Source organism: Diplotaxodon limnothrissa, linkage group LG20 (genome assembly GCF_057381915.1).
Source record: "Diplotaxodon limnothrissa isolate DT_005_m linkage group LG20, D_limnothrissa_male_GT1.1, whole genome shotgun sequence".
Lineage (NCBI taxonomy): Eukaryota > Metazoa > Chordata > Actinopteri > Cichliformes > Cichlidae > Diplotaxodon > Diplotaxodon limnothrissa.
The window spans coordinates 36,419,633-36,439,276 of record NC_140615.1 but is presented as its reverse complement, the minus strand read 5'-3'; the positions used below and the strand labels follow the sequence as shown (position 1 = coordinate 36,439,276).

The window sequence follows — 19,644 nt, the reverse complement described above, 5'->3', positions numbered from 1 at the left end:
AAGAAAGGGATACTCGCTACAAGGGTGTAGAAAGAAAGACAGAAGAGAAGAAATGAAGGAAAGAGGGAGGAGGTAAAAGCCCTGGTTATGTTTTGCTGCCTGCAGAATCCATTTAGAGGTCAGCCTCTCCCTGCTGATAAGTAATGGACCTGGAGACAGAGGAGAGGAGAGGAGACCTTTGACACACCTTTATTATATCAATGCCTCAACTTACAACCATAACTGAAAATGAATGCCAAATCAACATATGAACGACCCTCCCCTCCCACCATCAACCCCACCCAAATACAATAAACACAAAAAAAGAAAAACAAAACCAGAAGACACTCCATTCAGCTTTCTTCAAAAATTCAAAACTAAATTATCATCAGTGATAATACACAAAACTCCATTAATGCCCCAAATAGAGACAAACTCTTCAATGTTGGACACCATCTTGTAATAAACAAACTTTCAAACGTGCACCTACTAACCATTTAAACATAATTCCTAAATTAACAGATCCGGTTCCCTTCATTTTGTTCCTCCTTGTGAGCCATATACTCATCTTAGCCTGACCTATTAAAAAATGAATCAAGCAAACCTTCCTACGCTTCCTACCCAGGATAAAGAGACCCTCCTCCAAAACACTCCCAAGGCCAAAAAAAGGCCAGCTAGCCTGGGACAGCCAAGCCACAGGTGCTGCAGTGTTTCCTCAGTCAGACAGAAAGGACAGTGGTTCCCTGTTCGTGGATCCATATGTGCCACGTGTCTGTTCGTAGCCACGGCCCCATGCACTATTCTCCACTGGAGAGCCGCACTGCATTTCTCTGTGGGAGGTTTGTACAGGGACCTCCAGCTGCCCCTTAGAGATGACCCCGGAGCCAACACACCTGACCACTTCGACTCCAGAACACCAGCCAACAATCCCCTGTTCAGCACCTTTACAGCCACCTCATATATAGCCTTCTTCGAAATCGTTGACAGGTCACCCAGAACGGGTGTTCGAAAGGAAAGAAGAGAGCCTCCCTCCTCATCCTGCTCCCCAACTGCGGCACAAACAGACAACGAGGGAAAGTCAGCTGTCATGTTAAAGGTGGGGGGAGGGTTAAGTCGGCCTGTTCCAGCTCAGAGGGGCATCAGGCAGGGATGCCCTCTTTCTGGTATGTTGTATACGCTGGCCATTGAACCCCTTTTACACCATCTTAGACAGGGACTCTCAGGTTTTACCTTTGAAGAAGCAGGAAGTCCAGTAAAATTGTCAGCTTATGCTGATGATGTTACGGTTTTTATAACCAGTCAAAGTGATATTAAAACACTCAGACAGACACTGGACTTATATGAGCGAGCATCCTCCGTGAAGGTTAACTGGTCAAAGTGTGAAGGTTTCATTTTGGTAGGGTGGGTTGATGAGGAGGAGCCAGTGTTACCAGACTTACAGTGGAACAGGGAGGGACTGAAGTGTTTGGGAGTGTTTTTGGGAACTGATGCCTTTCAGGGGAAGAACTGGGAGGGTGCTGTTGAAAGAATTGCTGCCCGGTTGTCTCGATGGACTTGGGTCCTGCCACAGTTGTCCTACAGGGGAAGGACTCTGGTTGTTAACAACCTGGCCGCTTCTGTACTCTGGCTACTGTTGTTGAACCTCCAGCCTCTCTTATAGAGGAGATACAAAAAAGACTGGTTAATTTCTTTTGGGGAGGGTTTCATTGGATCAGGTCTGCTGTGCTGTCCCTACCTGTGTCAGAGGGGGGTCAGAGTTTGATTGACCTTCGCAGCCGTATCACAGCGTTCCGTCTTCAGACAGCACAGCGTTATCTTTATCAAAGACAACAACCACCCTGGCTCAAGACTGCATCTACGCTGCTTCACAGAATAAAGGACCTTACATATGACAAGCACCTGTTTCTTATAGACTTAACTGGCATGGACCTTTCACAGACCTCTGTTTTTTACCAGTCTGTTTTGACTGCTTGGAAGACTGTTTTTAAAGTACAGAGAGACTGTTCTCAATTTTATGGTGATTTTGTTGAGGAGCCTCTTTTTTACAATCCCTTGGTGCCAAGTAGGATGCTTGTGTGCAGAGGTTCCTCGTAAATGCTGGTCTTATCAAGCTGGCGGGCCTGAGGACGGCAGGGCAGTGGAAAACAGCTGCCAAGCTGGCTCAGGAGACTGGAATCAGATCTCTGCGCTTTCTGGAGAAGTTAGTGGAAGAAGTCATGGGTGGTCTTCCTGGACTCGTAAGGGCTGCACTGGGGACTCGCTCTGCCGGTGGTCAACCAAGTTCAGCAGCGTATGAATACAACAATTTGATCCAAGAAATGAAAATATTCACAAACCCAAAAGCTTCCAAAGTTTTAAACAAATAGTGGTGATCAACTCTATCAAAAGCTTTTTCTTGATCCAGAGATAAAAACCCCAAATCCAAGTCCTTGAGCTTGGCCAGATCAATAATGTCTCGAATTAAAAACAAGTTGTCCATAATAGTTCTTTCAGGGACACAGTATGCTTGATCCACATTAACAATCATGTCAATACAGGTCTTCAACCTGTTAGAAAGACATTTTGCAAGAATCTTGTAGTCCGTACAAAGCAAAGAGACAGGCCTCCAATTTTTGAGCAAGCCCAGGTCCCCTTTCTTTGGCAGTAAAGTCAAAACTGCCCTCGTGCAACTCGTTGGCAAGATCCCAGTGGTCATACAGAATGTGAAAACCTCATGAATGTCCTCTCCTAGCAGCGACCAGAATTCCTGGTAAAATTCCGCAGGAAGACCATCAACTCCTGATGACCGACCACCATTGAGTCGTTGAACTGCTGAAGACATCTCCTCAAATGAAATAGCAGACTCCAACACAGCCGATTCAGCCGTGGCAGCCCCACCAGCATCTTCGTCACACATTCAGGGTCACTCGTGTCAGCACTGAAGAGGCTGGCATAAAAGTCAGTGGCAAGCTTCCTCGTTTCCACTGAGTCAGATGTCACCTTCCCATTTGGAAGCCTTAAGTGCAACGTTTGGTGTGACGCTCGAAACCTTTTCTCCAGCTTAAACAAGAACCTTGTTGCTCATCCATTTCTTTAATAGTAGAAATCCGAGTCCTAATAAGAGCACCCTTTGCCCTTTTGTGAAGAAACTTGCCCAAAGCCTTCCTCCTGCTGTCCCAGGTATTATTTGTATTATCTGTCCCACTTATAATCTCAGTCTCTAGCCTCTTGAGCCCTCGTTCTAAGTCCTCATAGTAGTCTTTAATAGCGGTCGTTGCATGTGATGTGTACTGGTGACAAAAAAGCTTAATCTGTGTTTTCCCCATCTCCCACCATTGAGCCAAATTGCAAAAGTCAGTTTTCCTTTGTTTCCAGTGGCACCAGAAGTCAGAAAAAGCTCTCTTTGTCATGAATCAGCTGCACGTTAAAGTGCCAGTGCGAACAGATGGAAGATGCATCAATAAAGAAATATCTGCAGTCACTAAATGATGATCAGAAAAACCAACAGGTGAAATCTCTGCTTTAACGAGTCTATTATTATACATCTGGTTGACATATAATCTATCAAGCCTAGCTTCCTTCACACTGCTCTCAGAAACTTTAACATATGTATACTGTCTGGTTGTGGGATGGAGCTTCCTCCACACATCAGTCAAATCCTTCTGAAGAATGATTGTAGACAAAAGTGAGCTCGAAGGTGGGTGAGGCTCTCCTGTGTTTCTGTCAACTGAATCAGAATCTGAATCAGAATCAGAATACTTTATCAATCCCAAAGGAAATTTAGGGTTACAGCAGGCAGCACGCTAATGGCGCATGCGCACTTAAGTGGGTTATGCAATTCCATTCCCCTCCCATCACTATTATTGAACCACTATTTAATTTTGATAACTCATCATTAATTTTACAAAATAATCGCACACGACCCGCAGCTGAGTTATGGGCGTACACATTCATAAAAGCAAATGATATTCCCTTGATGGTTGCTTTTACTACCTATGCCCTTCCCTGCTCGATCTCACAGACAGAACCATGACTTAAAAAAGCCTGCCCACTCCAACTCATTCCCCATTCTGTCTCATTATCCATAGTGCTATGTGTTTCCTGCAAAATGAACACATCAATGTTTTTGTTCTTGCTAAGCTCCACCAAGACTGCACACCTTTCCCTATCCCTACCCCAATTAATGTTAAGTGTGCCTACTCTCAAATTTGCCATATAAGACAGAGAGAAGAGGAGGAGAAAAAGAGAAAAGACAGTGAGACGCTTCCAGAAAGACACCCTTAGTGCTCAGAACATTTTACTATGCTTTTAAAGGAGCTTTTCCTCATTTTTCCCTCCTTAACTTAGTCAGGATCTTTTTAAGACGGAATCTTTTCTGTTTGCTCAATTGTTCATAACCAACAACTCTTCTTATTTTCAGAACAGATTTTATAAAAAGATCAACATCTGGAAAAAACTCAGTGACTTCCACAGACTGCATACCAAATGTCTCATCCGAAAAGCGGTTTATATCTTCTAAGGAATACGACTGCTGATGGTCTTCTTGTGAAACAACATCAGAGCATTGTGACCGGGAATCATCTTTCAACAAGTCGTCTTCCTCATTTTCTGTGCTCAAAGAACCTGAAACTACATTCACAATACCCACCTCCCTTGCCGTTACTTTGGTCTGTCCACTGTCCTGATTTTCCTCCACACTTTCCCTGTCCTGTATGTCATCACATCCATCCTCCACCTCATTAGTCCCGTGTACTATCCCCTGTTCTTCTAGCCCAGCCTGTGGAGCACTGGCTGCGACCTCCATTCTGTCACCCTGCGCCGCTAGCTGATGACAGCGCGGCTCGTAGACGGCTCCGCACCGCTACGAGCCGCCGGTTCTCCCGTACCAGCATCTACAGCGCGCTCCTGCTCACTCACCCCACTAGCATGAGCCTCTTGTTCACGGCGCACCTCCTGCTCTTTGTGAGGGCAGGATGAGCGTTTATGGCCAACATCACCACACTCAAAGCACTTCATGCTACCTGCACTGGCGTAAACAGTATATAAGCCGTTTTCAAATCTTATTTTAAACAACACTTCCAGTGTCTGCGAAGGATCGTTCAGGTACATGAAGGCCTGCCTTCATGGTGACTGGCATCTTTGCAGCCAAGACGAACAACCCTGAACCCGCTAGCAAACTTTCCAAAGCGGGTCAGTTCCTTTTCAAGTAGCTCATTCGGGATGAACGGCGGGACACCAGACACGGTGACCCGCGTAGATGACACAAACAGTGGCGAAACAGTCACAAACAAATCATCCAGAATGATCCCCCTTTCAACCAACGGGTGAACCAAGCGCTCCTCACAGCCTTGTTCATCCGAGAGCCATAAGTTATATTCTCATGGCCCACCTGTTCACCAACAGCTAGCAGAACCTGCTCACGGTGTACTGCTGGGGTGCCACCACCCTGGCCCCATGTATAATAGACAGGGGAGGCGAACCCTCACTGGGGAGGGACGCCATGACTCAAGGTAAAACTGGCCAATTAACTAAAATTCTTCACTTCACCCAACACAATGAAATAAACTTGCCTTACCTTGCTTTTAACCACCCATAAGCCCAAAGTTTTCCGAAAAAAAAACAGTCCAAACGTCCCAAACTCACTCAGCAGCTCCACGCACTCACCAAACACCTTCACACACCCATTCACTCACACTCCCAGCATGCAGTGCAGGAAGGAGAGGAGAGGTGCATGTGTTTTGTTAGACTTTGAAAATTGTTCTCTTCTCTCTTGCTTTGGGGATTATGATGACGTTTTATATTTAACATTTTTAACATTACTTTTGAAAACATTGTTACCAGTTGGTTTCTGGACTCCACATTTTGATGTTTGTTTTGAAGCCAGAAGTGACTATATTTAAGTGAGATGGTGGAGTACTAAGTAATCAGTTAACAAGCTTGGTTACGAGTTATAACCATAAACTAGACAACACTTCTTCAGCACCACACATTAAGCCTTGTAATTTGTCAAATAATTCCATTAAAATGTATTTGTGAATTGTATTTGTTAGCAGATGGAGGCTGGGGTGGATGGTGGCCACACAGTCCTCCACACAGAGGATCACTAAGAATAGACTGATGATGATCACTTTGCGCATCACCAGTCAACTAATGTGGACACCACATGACCTGCACATGCTCCTGTTTTCCTATAGCTCATTATGTACAAGATGTCCTTTTGGGTTATAGCCAGTCATAACTCAAAGTGAGAGGGGTCTGTCTCTCTTAAGATGTGTTTGTTTTACGTGTAGGGGTTAATGTTTCAGCCCACAGAACATTTTAATTTGAGTTAATTATTGAGCGCTAAGTGCTGCTGTTTATTTCTAATGTGATGGCTTCACATCAGAGCTATGAAACTTTAAACTGAATGCGTTTAAGCATTAAAGCCTTCTGTCCTATATAGGAGATGTGAAACTGCATTAGTTTGTTGTACAATCAAAGTGATGCTAATTTTAATGGAATAGGTTTTCCCCCCCTAATTGGTGCTGTGTTAGGGCCACAGTATTATTGGTCACTTTGCACACCAATGGTGACGTCGACACAGTTCCATAGCAATTATACCGGTGCTTAGGGCACGAGTACCTTCTGCAGTACGCTTGTGAACGATGGGTGTGCCACCCAGGCAAACCAGCTACATCAGCGCTGGTATGAGAGGAGAATAAGTCAAACCTGGAAGCAAAAGAGTTTTGTTTCTAGAGAAAATGTAATCTTTTCAAACTGCTCCCTCTGTACAATCTGGTGGCAGCACAACACGTGAGTTACAAAATTCCCAAAACATCATTTACGTGACTTTAAGCTTTATAAAACTCTCTAACCCATTAATCTTGTTTTGCAGTGGATGCGATGCAAAGTGCAGGATTTTAATAGCCAGCATTGTGCTGGAAAAAACCCCATAAAACCTTTTATTTTCTTTCACCCAAATAAGTCAGTGTTTCAACTCTTTACATTTTAACACTGCTGATTGTTTACTACAATACTGAGCAGTTTGAGTCATTCGCGGAAATTCACACTTTCCCATTCACACCTTTTGAACTCTCTTTCTCTCCATTCACAGACAGGTAGGTGTAAAGAGTCGTATAGAGAAGACGCGCTGACTGTGTGTTGTTAAAAAGCAGTATGGTCGGCTCGCTCTGAGCTTATGGCAGATTCCTGACTCACGCTCTATTTCTGATGTTTCCAAAGGCTCTTTGAACAGCAGATAATAGATCAGGGCTGGAGAGCTGCAGGGTGAAGACACACACACACAGAAACACACACATTCAAACTCCATCCACATGGCAGCGGTGATGAGTGTAGGCGGCAGCAGGGTGAAGATACACCACCGTACTCGACAAGCAACGAGTGGGAAGCAAACACACAGACACACACGCAACGCACACACTTCATCTCTTTTCATGGTGGAAACAGACAGTAAAACTGTCTTCCATAACTAATAATGAGGACGTATCCATGTCCCGACACGAGAGTGTTTACGGAAACTGAACATGCCAAGGTTGCCATGGGGACGATCTTAACAGGTGTACAGTCATCAGTAGCAGGATAAAAATCTGTTACACGTCAGGCCAGCAAACACACAACACTGAACTGATGTTTACCCACCCCAGGGTCGTCATGGTGACGATGGTGTACCAGAAGGAGGCCGGGATGGAAGTGAAGGTGGAGCCTTTGGTGCCTTTCTCGGCGTAGAACATGACGGTGGCGAAGATGATGATGGCCATGGTGAGGGAGAAGAGCAGGAAGCCGAGCTCGGAGGCGCAGCTCTTGAGCGTGTAGCCCAAAATCCTCAAACCCTGTGAGTGACGTGAGAACTTGAAGATTCGGAAGACGCGGAAAACCCGGAGGGTGACGAAGGCGCCGCTCACGTCCTCGTTCTCGGGCATCACCAGGCCAATGTAGTATGGCATTATAGCCACTACGTCAATCACAGACATCACAGAGCGCATGAACTTGCAACGACTGGGCGCGGCGAACAGGCGCATCAAGTACTCGAAGGTGAAGATGAGCACGCAGGCCGTGTCCATGCAGAAGAAGGCCAGCTGATATTTCTCCCCACAGGGAAGGTCCTTAACTCTGCCCTCTGGAGGCCGGCAGGGCACCGTCTCCACCACGTTGGCGATCACTGACACAGCAATGAAGAAGCCGGTGACATAGTAGAAGACAAGCGCCATGGTGGAGGTGTGAGGGTTCTCAAAGGCTCGCCACAAACGCTCCCTGGGGGTGCTGTCAGGAGGAAGTGGGGCGTCCATCGACTCGTTGGCCTCTGTGTCCTCTGCCAGACGCTCCTGGTTCTCTTTTTTCCTGTCTCTGTATTCCTTCACAGGAAAGGGGAATGGAAAAGAAAAACTTTAGTGTCGCTTACATTAAGTGCCTGATGTGGCTGAGCATATAACAAAGGGATTCTGTAACAACTGTATGTAGTTTGTGATGAGATCAGGTTTCTTCTCATGTAGAAAGGATTTTTCAGAAGACAGATAAAAATACAAACTCTAGGTCCATTTACTATGAAAGGAGAACAGGTGAACACACATTACAGGCACAACAAGCATCCATTTCTGATAGTCTGTGCTCACACAGAGTTCCACAAATCCCCTCGTACACCTACGCTGTAGATAAGGAAAGACCCTATGACTTTAAACTGCCTACAAGCAGCTGGGCTGCCCTCGTACCCTATCCTTGAGCCAAAACATCAACAGACAGAAGTCATACAAAATCCTTTCAGATAGTTATTTGTCCTTTTCTAATGCTGATACATAAGAGCCTTTCTCAGGTTTCTGGAGTTGACCAATCAGAGTAAACCATGAATTTTGTGATGAGGTGAAGCTCCAATTCAGCAATATTTTACTTATATCGTTTAAAGCAGCGGTCCCCAACCATTTTTGCGCCACAGACCGGTTTATGCCCGACAATATTTTCACGGACCGGCCTTTAAGGTGTCGCGGATAAATACAACAAAATAAAACTAGTACCGGTACTGAAAAAATGAAGATTTATTCATAACACACGTGAAAAGACCCAGGAAAACCGAGTTAATGATAAAAACGATAACAAAATAACGCTGAAAACCGATAAAAACCCTGAAAACCATACATTTCACACCTGAGCCTCAACTCTCGCGGCCCGGTACCAAACGACTCATGGACCGGTACCGGTCCGAGGCCCGGGGGTTGGGGATGGCTGGTTTAAAGAACCTCAGAATAATGCCGTTTGGAAGGCAAAGAAGAAGAAATACTTTAAAGTAATTAACTAATATTTTTAACTAATAGGTACCTGTTTCTGTTGTCACTTTCATGGTCATTGCAGTTATTGCTATGATATTAGTGACAAGAAAGTATTATTTTGGTTAGTTATGTGGCATACTTCTAATCAAAGAAGCATCAGAGTAGAGCTCCTTTGGTGAAATAGCCCATCATTGGCTCAATAATTAAATCAGAACAATGCTTTCCAATATTTACGATGTTTTTATCTTAGTTTTAGAGTTTGTAATAACTTTCAAATCAATTAATTTTATTGCTGCAACACCAAATTACAACAACAGTGGCCTCAAGGTGCTTTATGTTGTAAGGTAGACCCTACAATAACACATACAGAGAAAAACCCAACAATCATATGACCCCCTATGAGCAAGCCCTTTGGTGACAGTGGGAAGGAAAAACTCCCTTTTAACAGGAAGAAACCTCCAGCAGAACCAGACTCAGGGAGGGGCGGGGCCATCTGCCACGGCCGGTTGGGGTGGGAGAAGGAAGACAACTTTCACAACTATGTCTGAAAAATGTAGTTTACTGAATACTTTCTGATGCATAAACTACAAATAAACAATACAATACTTTTCCCCTAATCTGGGGCAAAGACACGACTTTGACATGGTTTACTCGCACTGACTGCAATCCCTCTAAAACAGATTGGTGAAGGTCTGCAATAAATCAAGATCCAATATATAAATATAGATCATTTGCCAACATATATTCACGGCAAGTCAGTCTGTGCTGATGAGCGCAACTCCTCTGTCCATCAAATAATAAAACAATGGCTGTACATTTAACACAAAAAACATGTCTATGCTATGTGTGTGTCAGTTGCTGCTAGGAGTGTTCATCTATTTGGGATGAGAGGGAAAGAAGTTATCAGGAAGAGTGCGTAATTGGCAGGGCTGGATGGGTCAAAGCTTTGAGTGCATTAACAAAACTTTGGCTCTGTCCTGTTGCTGTTTACTCAGTCCTCACTCTGAGCCCCACACAGACCCGCTCTGCAATAATACTGATATGTTACTGAGCCAGAGCAGAAGTAAACTGAACTCAATAGAGAGTCAGAGTGAGGAAGGAGGAGAATACTATTGCTAGACGCATACGAGGATGCACGTTTACCTTTTTAAAGGGAGCAGAGTAGGTTCCAGTGTTTCAGGCTTTTTGTAACATTTCTACACAGAGATCAGAACAGAGATAAGCCATCACTCCCTGCCTTCTCTCAGCAGTGCGCACACACAGAGAAGCATCAATGTTTCTTGCTTTGCTTCCCTCCAAAGCGCTATTTCATAACATGTCTGTCAAAAGGCAACTCATCGTGGGACTAATTGGATTTATGTTACAAAATGTCGACATTATAATTAGTCAAATTAATATCTACGATGCAGTCTCATAGTTCAAGTACAAATACAATAGACGGTTTAACATGCCAGAATTAAAACCGTTAAAGTAGCCCCGTTACTTTACTGATTACTATAATTAGTTACTTTATTACTCAGTTACTTTTAACAAAAATGATACACAACCTGAATACATAATAAAGCGATAGACCTTTCAGCCCAATTCTATTTTTTTCTGCATAATCCATCATATAAAATTGAATCAAATGAAAAGTCTCTTTTTAAAACTTTTTACTTTTAATCTTTTAACTTTATGCATTAAGAAAAAAATTAATTATTTGCAACAGACTTGGAGAAATGTGTTTAACATTTAAACCTATTTTCTGCATATTCCAGCATATAAAATAAAATAATGTTTTGTGTTTGCACTCACTCTTTCAAATAGATGCAAGTGAAACACAGCAGAAAATAAAGAAAATTGAAGATTCAGCAGCACTGAGTCCTGTTGCTCTTAAACCTGTTGTCACCTGTTTAGCAGGATTAGGGCGGGGCAGGTTTGCACCGGTGCCACAGCGGTTATGTCAGTGAGAGGATCCGGGGGTTTCTCTGTGAATTTCACATTCTCATGGCAGCGTGCTCAGCACTCGCTCAGATTTGAAATGTAATTTTTTGCTGTATAAAGACGTTTCGTCCCACAAAGAATGTACAGTGGACACTAATGGTTTTGTCACTTTTTACAGAATCAAACTAGTAATGTGAGTACTTCCAAGCTTAAACGCTGCATGGTCGTGCTCTCTCCTGGACTCCATACTGTTGCTGCCACATACGTCGCACGCTCGTACATCATTGTCATGAGACACTCTCACAATCAAAATCCGTTTAGTAACGCAGGATGCTTATGGGAAAGTAGCAGTAATTTAATTACTTTTTTGCAATCGTAATCCCTTACTTTATTGCTTACTTGAAAAAAGTAATCAGATTACAGTAAGCTTTGGTATTGAATATTTAAGTTAGATTCGACGGCACAAAAAGCTGTCAGTTTAAAGAGAGGATGAATATTACGCTACTGTAGATGATTAAGTAAACTGTCTCTTTTGATGAGAGATTTTTTTCCGCTCTCCTGCAGAGCATCACTTTTTTAAACACCTCTCTGAACCTCCATACAGGGAAGGGGGCATCTTGTTTTGCTCAATGAAATCAACAGCAAACCTTCAGAGTCTGAGAGTTAATAAATATATGAAAATGACCCATCATAGGCTGCAAGTTCTAATTTATGAATGACAGTCAGGTTATGGTTGATCTTTTCACTCATGAGTGTGGCTGTTCCTCTCTATCAGCTGACCACAGCAGCTGCATCATCAGTGGCCAACAAAGCCAACAAACCAAGCACACATATTTTTTCAGACATAACAAGGCTTTTGAACTATAGCTTGTGAGACTGCAGCCATGGTGCAAAACTCTGATTCTGTTTTACACAGTGCAGAAAATCCCAAAGCACTGCGTGCGTTTAGGCACGTGGAACAATAACAGCATTAACACACAGATGGCTCAGGATCTGACTGAAATAACATTTTGTGTTTTACACAGAGTACATGATGTTAGCTACAACACATAAATTTCAAGCTTGTAAAAAGGAACAGTTTGTAATAAAGCAACTCTCTGCTCTCCAGCTGAGAAACACACGCCTAAAACTTTCCCTTACACTAGTAGTATGATGATCTGGGAACAACACCAACACGACGATATCAGATCGTGCAAGTACTTTACTCTCTGTTTACATTCGGCCTAGTCTGTGGCTGAGAGAGTCATGCCTGATATGTGGAATCTGCACGCTCCATTGGTGACCAGTCCACCCCAGGCTTCATACAACAATGCATGAAAAGTTATAGCAGGCTGACTCTTCTTATCCCTGTGTTATTGCTGTCTTGACCCACCAAAGTTGGTTTGAAGACAGGAACTGACTGCGACTAATCTCACGCCTGGTCCCCGTCTTTAAAGGAGTCACATGAAAAGCAAGTAGGTCGGTCACTGTTGCAATAACTTCGGTCACACAGCTGCCTTTTCTGTAACGTTTGGGAATAATGCTGTGTGGTTTGAGATCAATTGATGGTTTCTTGTAAGGCTAATGGAGTTTAATCATTTATAAATGTGCTACAAGTGAGTCCTCAGTTATCTGCTTTGATATTGAACCACAATAATTCAAAGAAGGGGCATGGTTCAACATCATAAAGGTAAAAATTATTAGAAAATTCAATTCAAGTTTATTTATACAGCGCCAAATCACAACAACAATTGTAAGGTAGATCCTACAATGATACATACAGAGGTAAATCCAACAATCACCCCCTATGAGCACTTTGGCGACAGTGGGAAGGAAAAACTCCCTTTTAACAGGAAGAAACCTCCAGCAGAACCAGGCTCAGGGAGGGGCGGGGCCATCTGCTGTGATTGGTTGGGGTGAGAGAAGGAAGACGGGATAAAAGCCAGATGCTCTCTGGAGAATCTGATGCATCCAGGTTGAGATGGAGCAGAAAGCTGAACTTTGCTTTTCGCCCGACTTTCTGAAGATGTTCGTTCAGTTAAAAATAGACACAGACTGATGACAGGAATATATATTTTTATAGAGGAGTTTTCATTTTAAGAAACAAAGTACTTTCACCCGGTTTTTACATCATTCTGTATTAAATGATCACTGTTTCTCTCTGTAGCACCTGCTGCTGGCATTCATGAAAGCTTTTAGCAAGACAAGTAAAATGTAAAGCAGCGAGCCGCTTCTACAGTTTGATCTAGAAGGAGAGTTAATATTCAGTAAATGAGCAAATTTCAGTAAATATCAAACACAAGAATAGAATTTGTCAACTAAAGGACTAAAAATAATTTTGTGGGAAATTGATGAAGACTCAAAGAAAAAAAAAAGAATTTAGATTCCAGAATTTGTTAGAGCTGAATCAACATTTGTGGAAATGATCAGATCTGCCAAATAAGAGGAAATGAACAATTACTCATTCATGAGTCAATGAATGGGTCAGCTATAAAAACGGGGATATAAAAATAAAGTCTGTGCAGACAAGGCTAATAAAAGGGAAAACAAGCTCTGAAGGTGATCTGTTGTGCTGAGAGTGGGCAGGGAACAAAGAGACTTGTTTAAGGCTCGTTAAAGAAATCCCCTACAGAAAGCCGTTGTAAGGAGCTTTCCAAAATCAGGACCAATAAAAAGGCAAATCAGATTGTATTTGGGCTGCTGCCGTTTCCGAGGGCTCATCACCGCTGTTTTAATGAGTCGAAGTTTGATAATGGGGTTTGAGAGCAGCCCTTGTTAGTCGTCCCCTCAGATCCATCAATGTTTTTACTCTTTAGGCGTTTGGCTGATGATGTTCCCCTCCAGAGAGACTTAATGAGTGCAGAAGCAGAATAACCAGCATTAGAGTCAACCATTAGAAAGAGATAAAAGGTCAAAGGTTCACATAAGTACACTACAAATGATGCAGGCGTTATAAAGTCGTCTAAAAGGACTGCAGTTAAAAGAACATAAAGCTGAAACCTGCTGCCCTCATCATTTGGACTGTTAGAGCTGTAATGAAGCCCAGAGGCTCGATGGAGTCATTGGGCAAGAATATGCAACATTTTGGGGTTTTTAATCCAAAATCTCACTTTTGTCTATAAGGATTGTTCATACCGCACTATTCAGAATGTTAAATGGCCATTATTAGACGTTTTAACCCCATTAGATGTGGTTAGCAGACATCCTACTACACCTGATGGTTCAGCAGGCTATTATTACATCCTTTATTTCCTTGATTGTAGACAGTGGCAAAGACTACTGCATACACCATTAGGAGCAATTTGACAAACCTGAAAAGCAATAATGTGACTGATGACAACTGAAAATGTGTCCTCTGTTGTTCATAACGGAACAAAATCCAATTTATCTCTTTAACTTGATGAATACCAATCTGTGTATAAGTGGGTTCTCATTTGTGATGCAGTTTGTAACAATTAGTAACATTTTGAACTACAAAGGGGAGGCTTTGTAGAAGAAAGAGTAGGTGTACCTCCATGCAGCAGTCTCCAATGATCTCCGGCACGATGCCGTAGAAGGCCAGCTCTTCGTCAAAGGCCTGGATGCACTCGTGTCGTGGGTAATGGAGCTTTCCTGTGCGGTAAAAGTTCAGAATGTGCCGGAACATCTCGTGATCTCTGTCAAAGAAATATTCCTCTGTGTCCTCGTTGAAGAAAAACTCTTTCTCAGAGGAGCCCAGCAGTGTGTCAGGATAACGGTCCAGGGTGTTCTTCCATGTCTGAAGAAAAAGGAAAAGAAATAAGAATAGAGGAGTTTTCTCAGGTTCTCATGTACAGTAAGCATCAATCGTCCATCTTTTTATGTTATACCACTTATTCAGATTCAGGTTGCAGGGGCAGCAGCTTAGACCTCCCTCTTACTGACCACCGACTCTAGCTTAACCAGGGAGACACAAAGACATTCCCAAGCCAGCTGAGAGACATGATTCCTGGGGCTTCCTCCCCAGGAGGACATGTCCAAAATACCTTGCTTAAAAGGCATCCAGGAGGCATCCTAGTGAGATGCCTGAACCACCTCAACATGCTTTTTTTTAATGTGAAGGAGTGGTGTCACTACTTTGAGGCCTTCCTGGACACCTCACCCTCCCAGACAAATTTGTTCCTATCCAGTTTTATTCTTTCAGTCACTTCCCTGAGCTTTGAGGTGGTCAGACATTAGCCCCATGGGACCTGATCAGGCACAGCCCAAAGAAGCAGCATGCTGTGAGAGTCAGGTGGGTTGGTGGAGGCCACAGTTACTGAAGCTCGTTCCTGGGACATGCAATTTCGTCCACGGTGTTGCATTGGAAATAACACCCTCAAATAGCAAAAGTATCTAGGCTGCTATAAGCAGTCCGTCAGTGTAAGCAAACTACTTCTGTTTAAAAAGATCTAAACTTCAGCAGGAAGCAAACAAACTGCCAGATTAGTTTCCGACAACTACATGAAATCGTGCTGCACTGCTATAGCCCACCGACAAACACGTCTGTGGAGAGAAAAGAGAAAAGCTTGTTTCAAAATGCTGCCAGCAGTGAGATCCTGGATGTCAAGGTTTGAGCGTTTAGAGGAATGTTCTGCTTCATTCCCAAGTTGGTAACATTTATTTGAAAATAAATCAAATATAACAAGTCCTTTGAGAAAGTGAAGAACGTGGTAACGACTTCTAAACTGAAGTAACCTTCCCACTGGTGGTTTGGGGCTTAGTGAAGTGACCCGTGTAAAATGTACAAAAGATTCTAAAAATAAAAATCCAAATATCACATTCACATGTGAAAAGCAAAAGTGCTGTTTGAAGGAGGCAGTGAGATGTTAGATGGGAGCAGTGGACTGTCAGTAACTAAAGGTAACGGTGAAGCAGGGCCTTTTTAATACCGCTGCTGTTTTGTTTAGGATTCCATATTAAATGGCAGCATTACTGTAACTTTCTATTTTTACAGCAACTTCAAGCTGCTGCATTTTGTTTTGAAAAATGAGGCCAAAGTCACAAGCTCGACAAGAACTTTCCACTCATTTTGCCACCGCAGCAGAAAGTACGCTGAAAGCTACCCAAATCTATTTTAGTTGTGGAGCCATTTTATTATTATTTCTACCCAAATGCACATCAATGCGCTGATTAGACGTACAGGATTTACAGCTTGCTGCCGTGGAAGTAGGAGCGTGGCTGGAACACATCACGGGAGCACGAGTCTCTGGAAATAGTTCTGTAAGTGACAGAGCTCTTAATTTTCCTCCTAGAAAATGTCAAGTGACTGTAACACTTCAACAGATAATGAGTTTTAATAACCTTTAGAGTGTTCTTCTTCATTAAAAAGGACAAATGTACGAATAATTTTAGAGGAAATTAGAAGTTGACCTTTGTAGGACCTGCAAATGGAATTTCAGTCCACTTTGATTTGGGGAGCGTTCACAGCAGGTCCTGATTTCAGTACTGTCGCATTCAATGACTAGAAAACCGACCAACACCATAGGTTGAATTCCATGTTTGAAAGGCTCATATTAAACAACCAAAGCTTCGAATAATGAGGTCTGCATGAAGCCTACAAATAATCCCAAAAGCTGTTGTCTGCTCTAAACGTTCTCTTTCGGAAAGCTGGCTGAAAGCAGGAGGGAAGCGAGCTAAAACGGCATCTTCCAGACAGAGGATGAACTGCACCGAGGCCCAGTTCAAGACAAGTAAGGATTATTTTTAACTGAATCATGCAAATCTACTCCAGAACAGTCCAAGAATAAAAATGTGGAGCTGGGAATATTTCTTTCCTGCTTGCTGTGTTGGAATAACATCCCCCTGCTTAACTGTGTGGATCAGTGCTGTTTTACAGTAATCCCACAACAGTAAACATTCAGGAATAACTGAAGAGTAACTGCTCATAGCCAAAGCATCGTTTTCAAAATGTGAACAAATATAGGCTAATATAGCATACAGCATGATTCAGTTAATACACTGGTTTGTTTTTATGTGAAAGGAAAATAGGTCAACTTTAATGAGAAAAAATAACGACAAATTAAGACCTGCTAACTTAAAACAAACAAAAAGTAATAACTCTAAGAGAGCTGGGAGTCTAATTAAGGTAGTTTTTCTTATCAAAATCCAGGATCACTGAGGACTGTTTTTGTTTTTCACTATTATTATTATTATTATTATCTGATACACTTGCTTTTAATAGACTGTGCTATACAGAAAAAAAACACTAGGAAGGAGGGGGCACTGAAATGTAACAATGTTGAATTATTATACAATGCATATAAAATTATATAATATATAATAACTGAATGGCATTAACAGAATCTTTGGATCTGCTGTAGTTTATGGAGCTGCTCATCCAACAAACGCAGTGTGTAACAAAGGCTTTGTTGACATCAAAAAGACGCAGCAGGAGGCAGAAACTAATTTAAAAGAAGCACAATTCACCTGAAGAAACTCTGCATTTTCTTGTCATAACAAAGGGAACCTCACTTAAGACTGAATGTCAGGGAAATAAAGCTGCTTGCTGTAATTGAAACTCACTCACTCATGTTGCACTGCAAAAAATAAATAAATAAATAAATAATTATTGAACTACAGCTGACAACCTGCAAATTTTGCACAGCTGATATTAATATTGGCGTTGTCTACTGCTGGAATTGTGTTTACACATGCAGAAGAGTGCTTTTAAATCTAAAAACCCAAGAAAAAAAAAGAAAAGTTTGATGGAGAACGTGGACACGAGCATAAACACTGCTTATGCACCACAGGCGGTTGATAAACGAGGCCTCTGATTTGTCACGAAGCAACCCGGCATCCCGAGGATTTACATTCATATTGGACAAGCCCACAACGCATAACTTACACCCAGCAGTGACACACACGGGTGGAGGTACGTCCTCTGTAGGGTGGATGTTAAGGCTGCTGAAGCTAAGGGTGGTGGATGTTAAGGATTCATTCATGCGGGACACCAGCAGGACAAACAGGTGTGTTCTGGGCTTCTAATTTCAAACACATGCTACATTCATTAGCTCCTCAGAGACCCAGAAAATAACTCTTCTAGTTATTCATCAGTTATGTACGTAGGAGATTATGAGCATGGCATACATAATGCCAACGTGGTGCCCAGCTCCTCGGCTTTCCTTTCCTCCCAGGGCGACTCTCACATATGAGATTCTTAATGTCAACATTTAATTTAATCTCAACAGTTTAATTTTCTGAAACAGAAAATTATTTACTAAAGAAATATCTGATGATGTTTATACACAATGCTTTGTTAGAGGTTAAGTTTGTATGCATTTCATTTGTCAATTAATCCAAATCGTTTTTATTCAACAACATCAACGTTTTAATTGTTCCATCCTGTTAAATGTAAAAAAAATTTATTTTCTGATTTTTAATTTATTTCAGTTTTTGTTGTTTGCTTGCCGTTTTTTTATTTTTAGGGTTTCATATTGTTTATTGAAAGGTCAAAAAGTCTGTCTTGGTACTCCAACTTCCACTCGTAATTTAAAGGCATGCACATTAAGTAAAGTGGGAATTTAACTTGGTCCTAGGTGAGAATGTGAGTGGATGGAAGCTCATAACACACAGTAAGTGTCCTTTACACTAAAAACCAATAAAAACAACCTAATATTATATTTCACTTACAGTTTTTATATAAACTTTACAGTCATAGTTTTAATTTTAATCTATTAAGTATGTTTGGGGAGTGTAATAGAAGGCATTGGCCTTGATGACACGCTTACTACATCTTTTCATTCTTGGTTAGGACGATTGAAAAGATCTCCTGGATGATTGAGGATGCATCAAGAAATTGAAAAGATGTTGCTTTTATTTCATGTTTTTAAAATAAAGTCTTCCTTTCTTTTTTATTGTTTTGAGTTCAACCTTTGATGTTCAGTGAAAATAGTGTAAATTTTCTCTTTACATAACTCGAACTTTTCTACAAAGTCAGTCACAAAGCTTTCAACTGTGAAATCACACATTCCTGTAACTTGCAGCCACTTTTTTGAAAGCATTTTTAGAGCACGCTCAGTGGACGCCAGCACCCACCTGGAACCTGACCCCGCTGACGTTGAGGTACAGGATCTCATCCGATCTGGACGAGTTGTCCACTGGAGGTTTGGGCATCGTCTTTTTGGCCAGCGGCAGCCAACCAACTGCCGCCGCCCGTGCAAATGGCAGCCATGTCGCCACGCCGGCTGCCATGTTGTATCAGAGCGCCCACCTGTAGAGTGTGAGAGTTCTTGTCCTCGTCGAAGGAGGGAAGAGCGGATGGAGCTAATGAAATGTTTATTGGCTCGGTTAAAGCCTTGCTCACTTCTTCAGCTGCCCTGATTTCCTTTGGCGGTCTGGGCAGTGAGATGCGAGGTGGTTGGACATGTTGGGGGGGAAGGAAAGGGGAAGGGAGGGGCCAGATTGCAGTTGGGTGTCAAGCCATGAAAAAAAGCTGTAAAGGGGCAGGAAAGCAGATCGATGAACAAGCGTGAGGCCCGTGCTTTTATTTTGTTGCAGTTTGGATGGTCTTCTCGTGACGCCGTCCTTT

General features: G+C 42.4%; 1 protein-coding gene across 1 annotated transcript in view; it reads right to left on the bottom strand.

Moving 5' to 3' along the window:
- The window catches only part of kcnd1 (potassium voltage-gated channel, Shal-related subfamily, member 1), a 68,130-nt gene extending 48,823 nt beyond the window's left edge, over nucleotides 1-19,307 (bottom strand). The window contains exons 1-3 of the mRNA XM_085344502.1: nucleotides 19,152-19,307; nucleotides 14,629-14,874; nucleotides 7,597-8,309 (exon numbers count right to left, since the gene is read on the bottom strand). Coding sequence (XP_085200628.1) covers nucleotides 7,597-8,309; nucleotides 14,629-14,874; nucleotides 19,152-19,307 — 1,115 coding nt within the window. The remainder of the gene's footprint in view (nucleotides 1-7,596; nucleotides 8,310-14,628; nucleotides 14,875-19,151) is intronic.
- Between the last annotated feature and the right edge of the window lie 337 nt (nucleotides 19,308-19,644).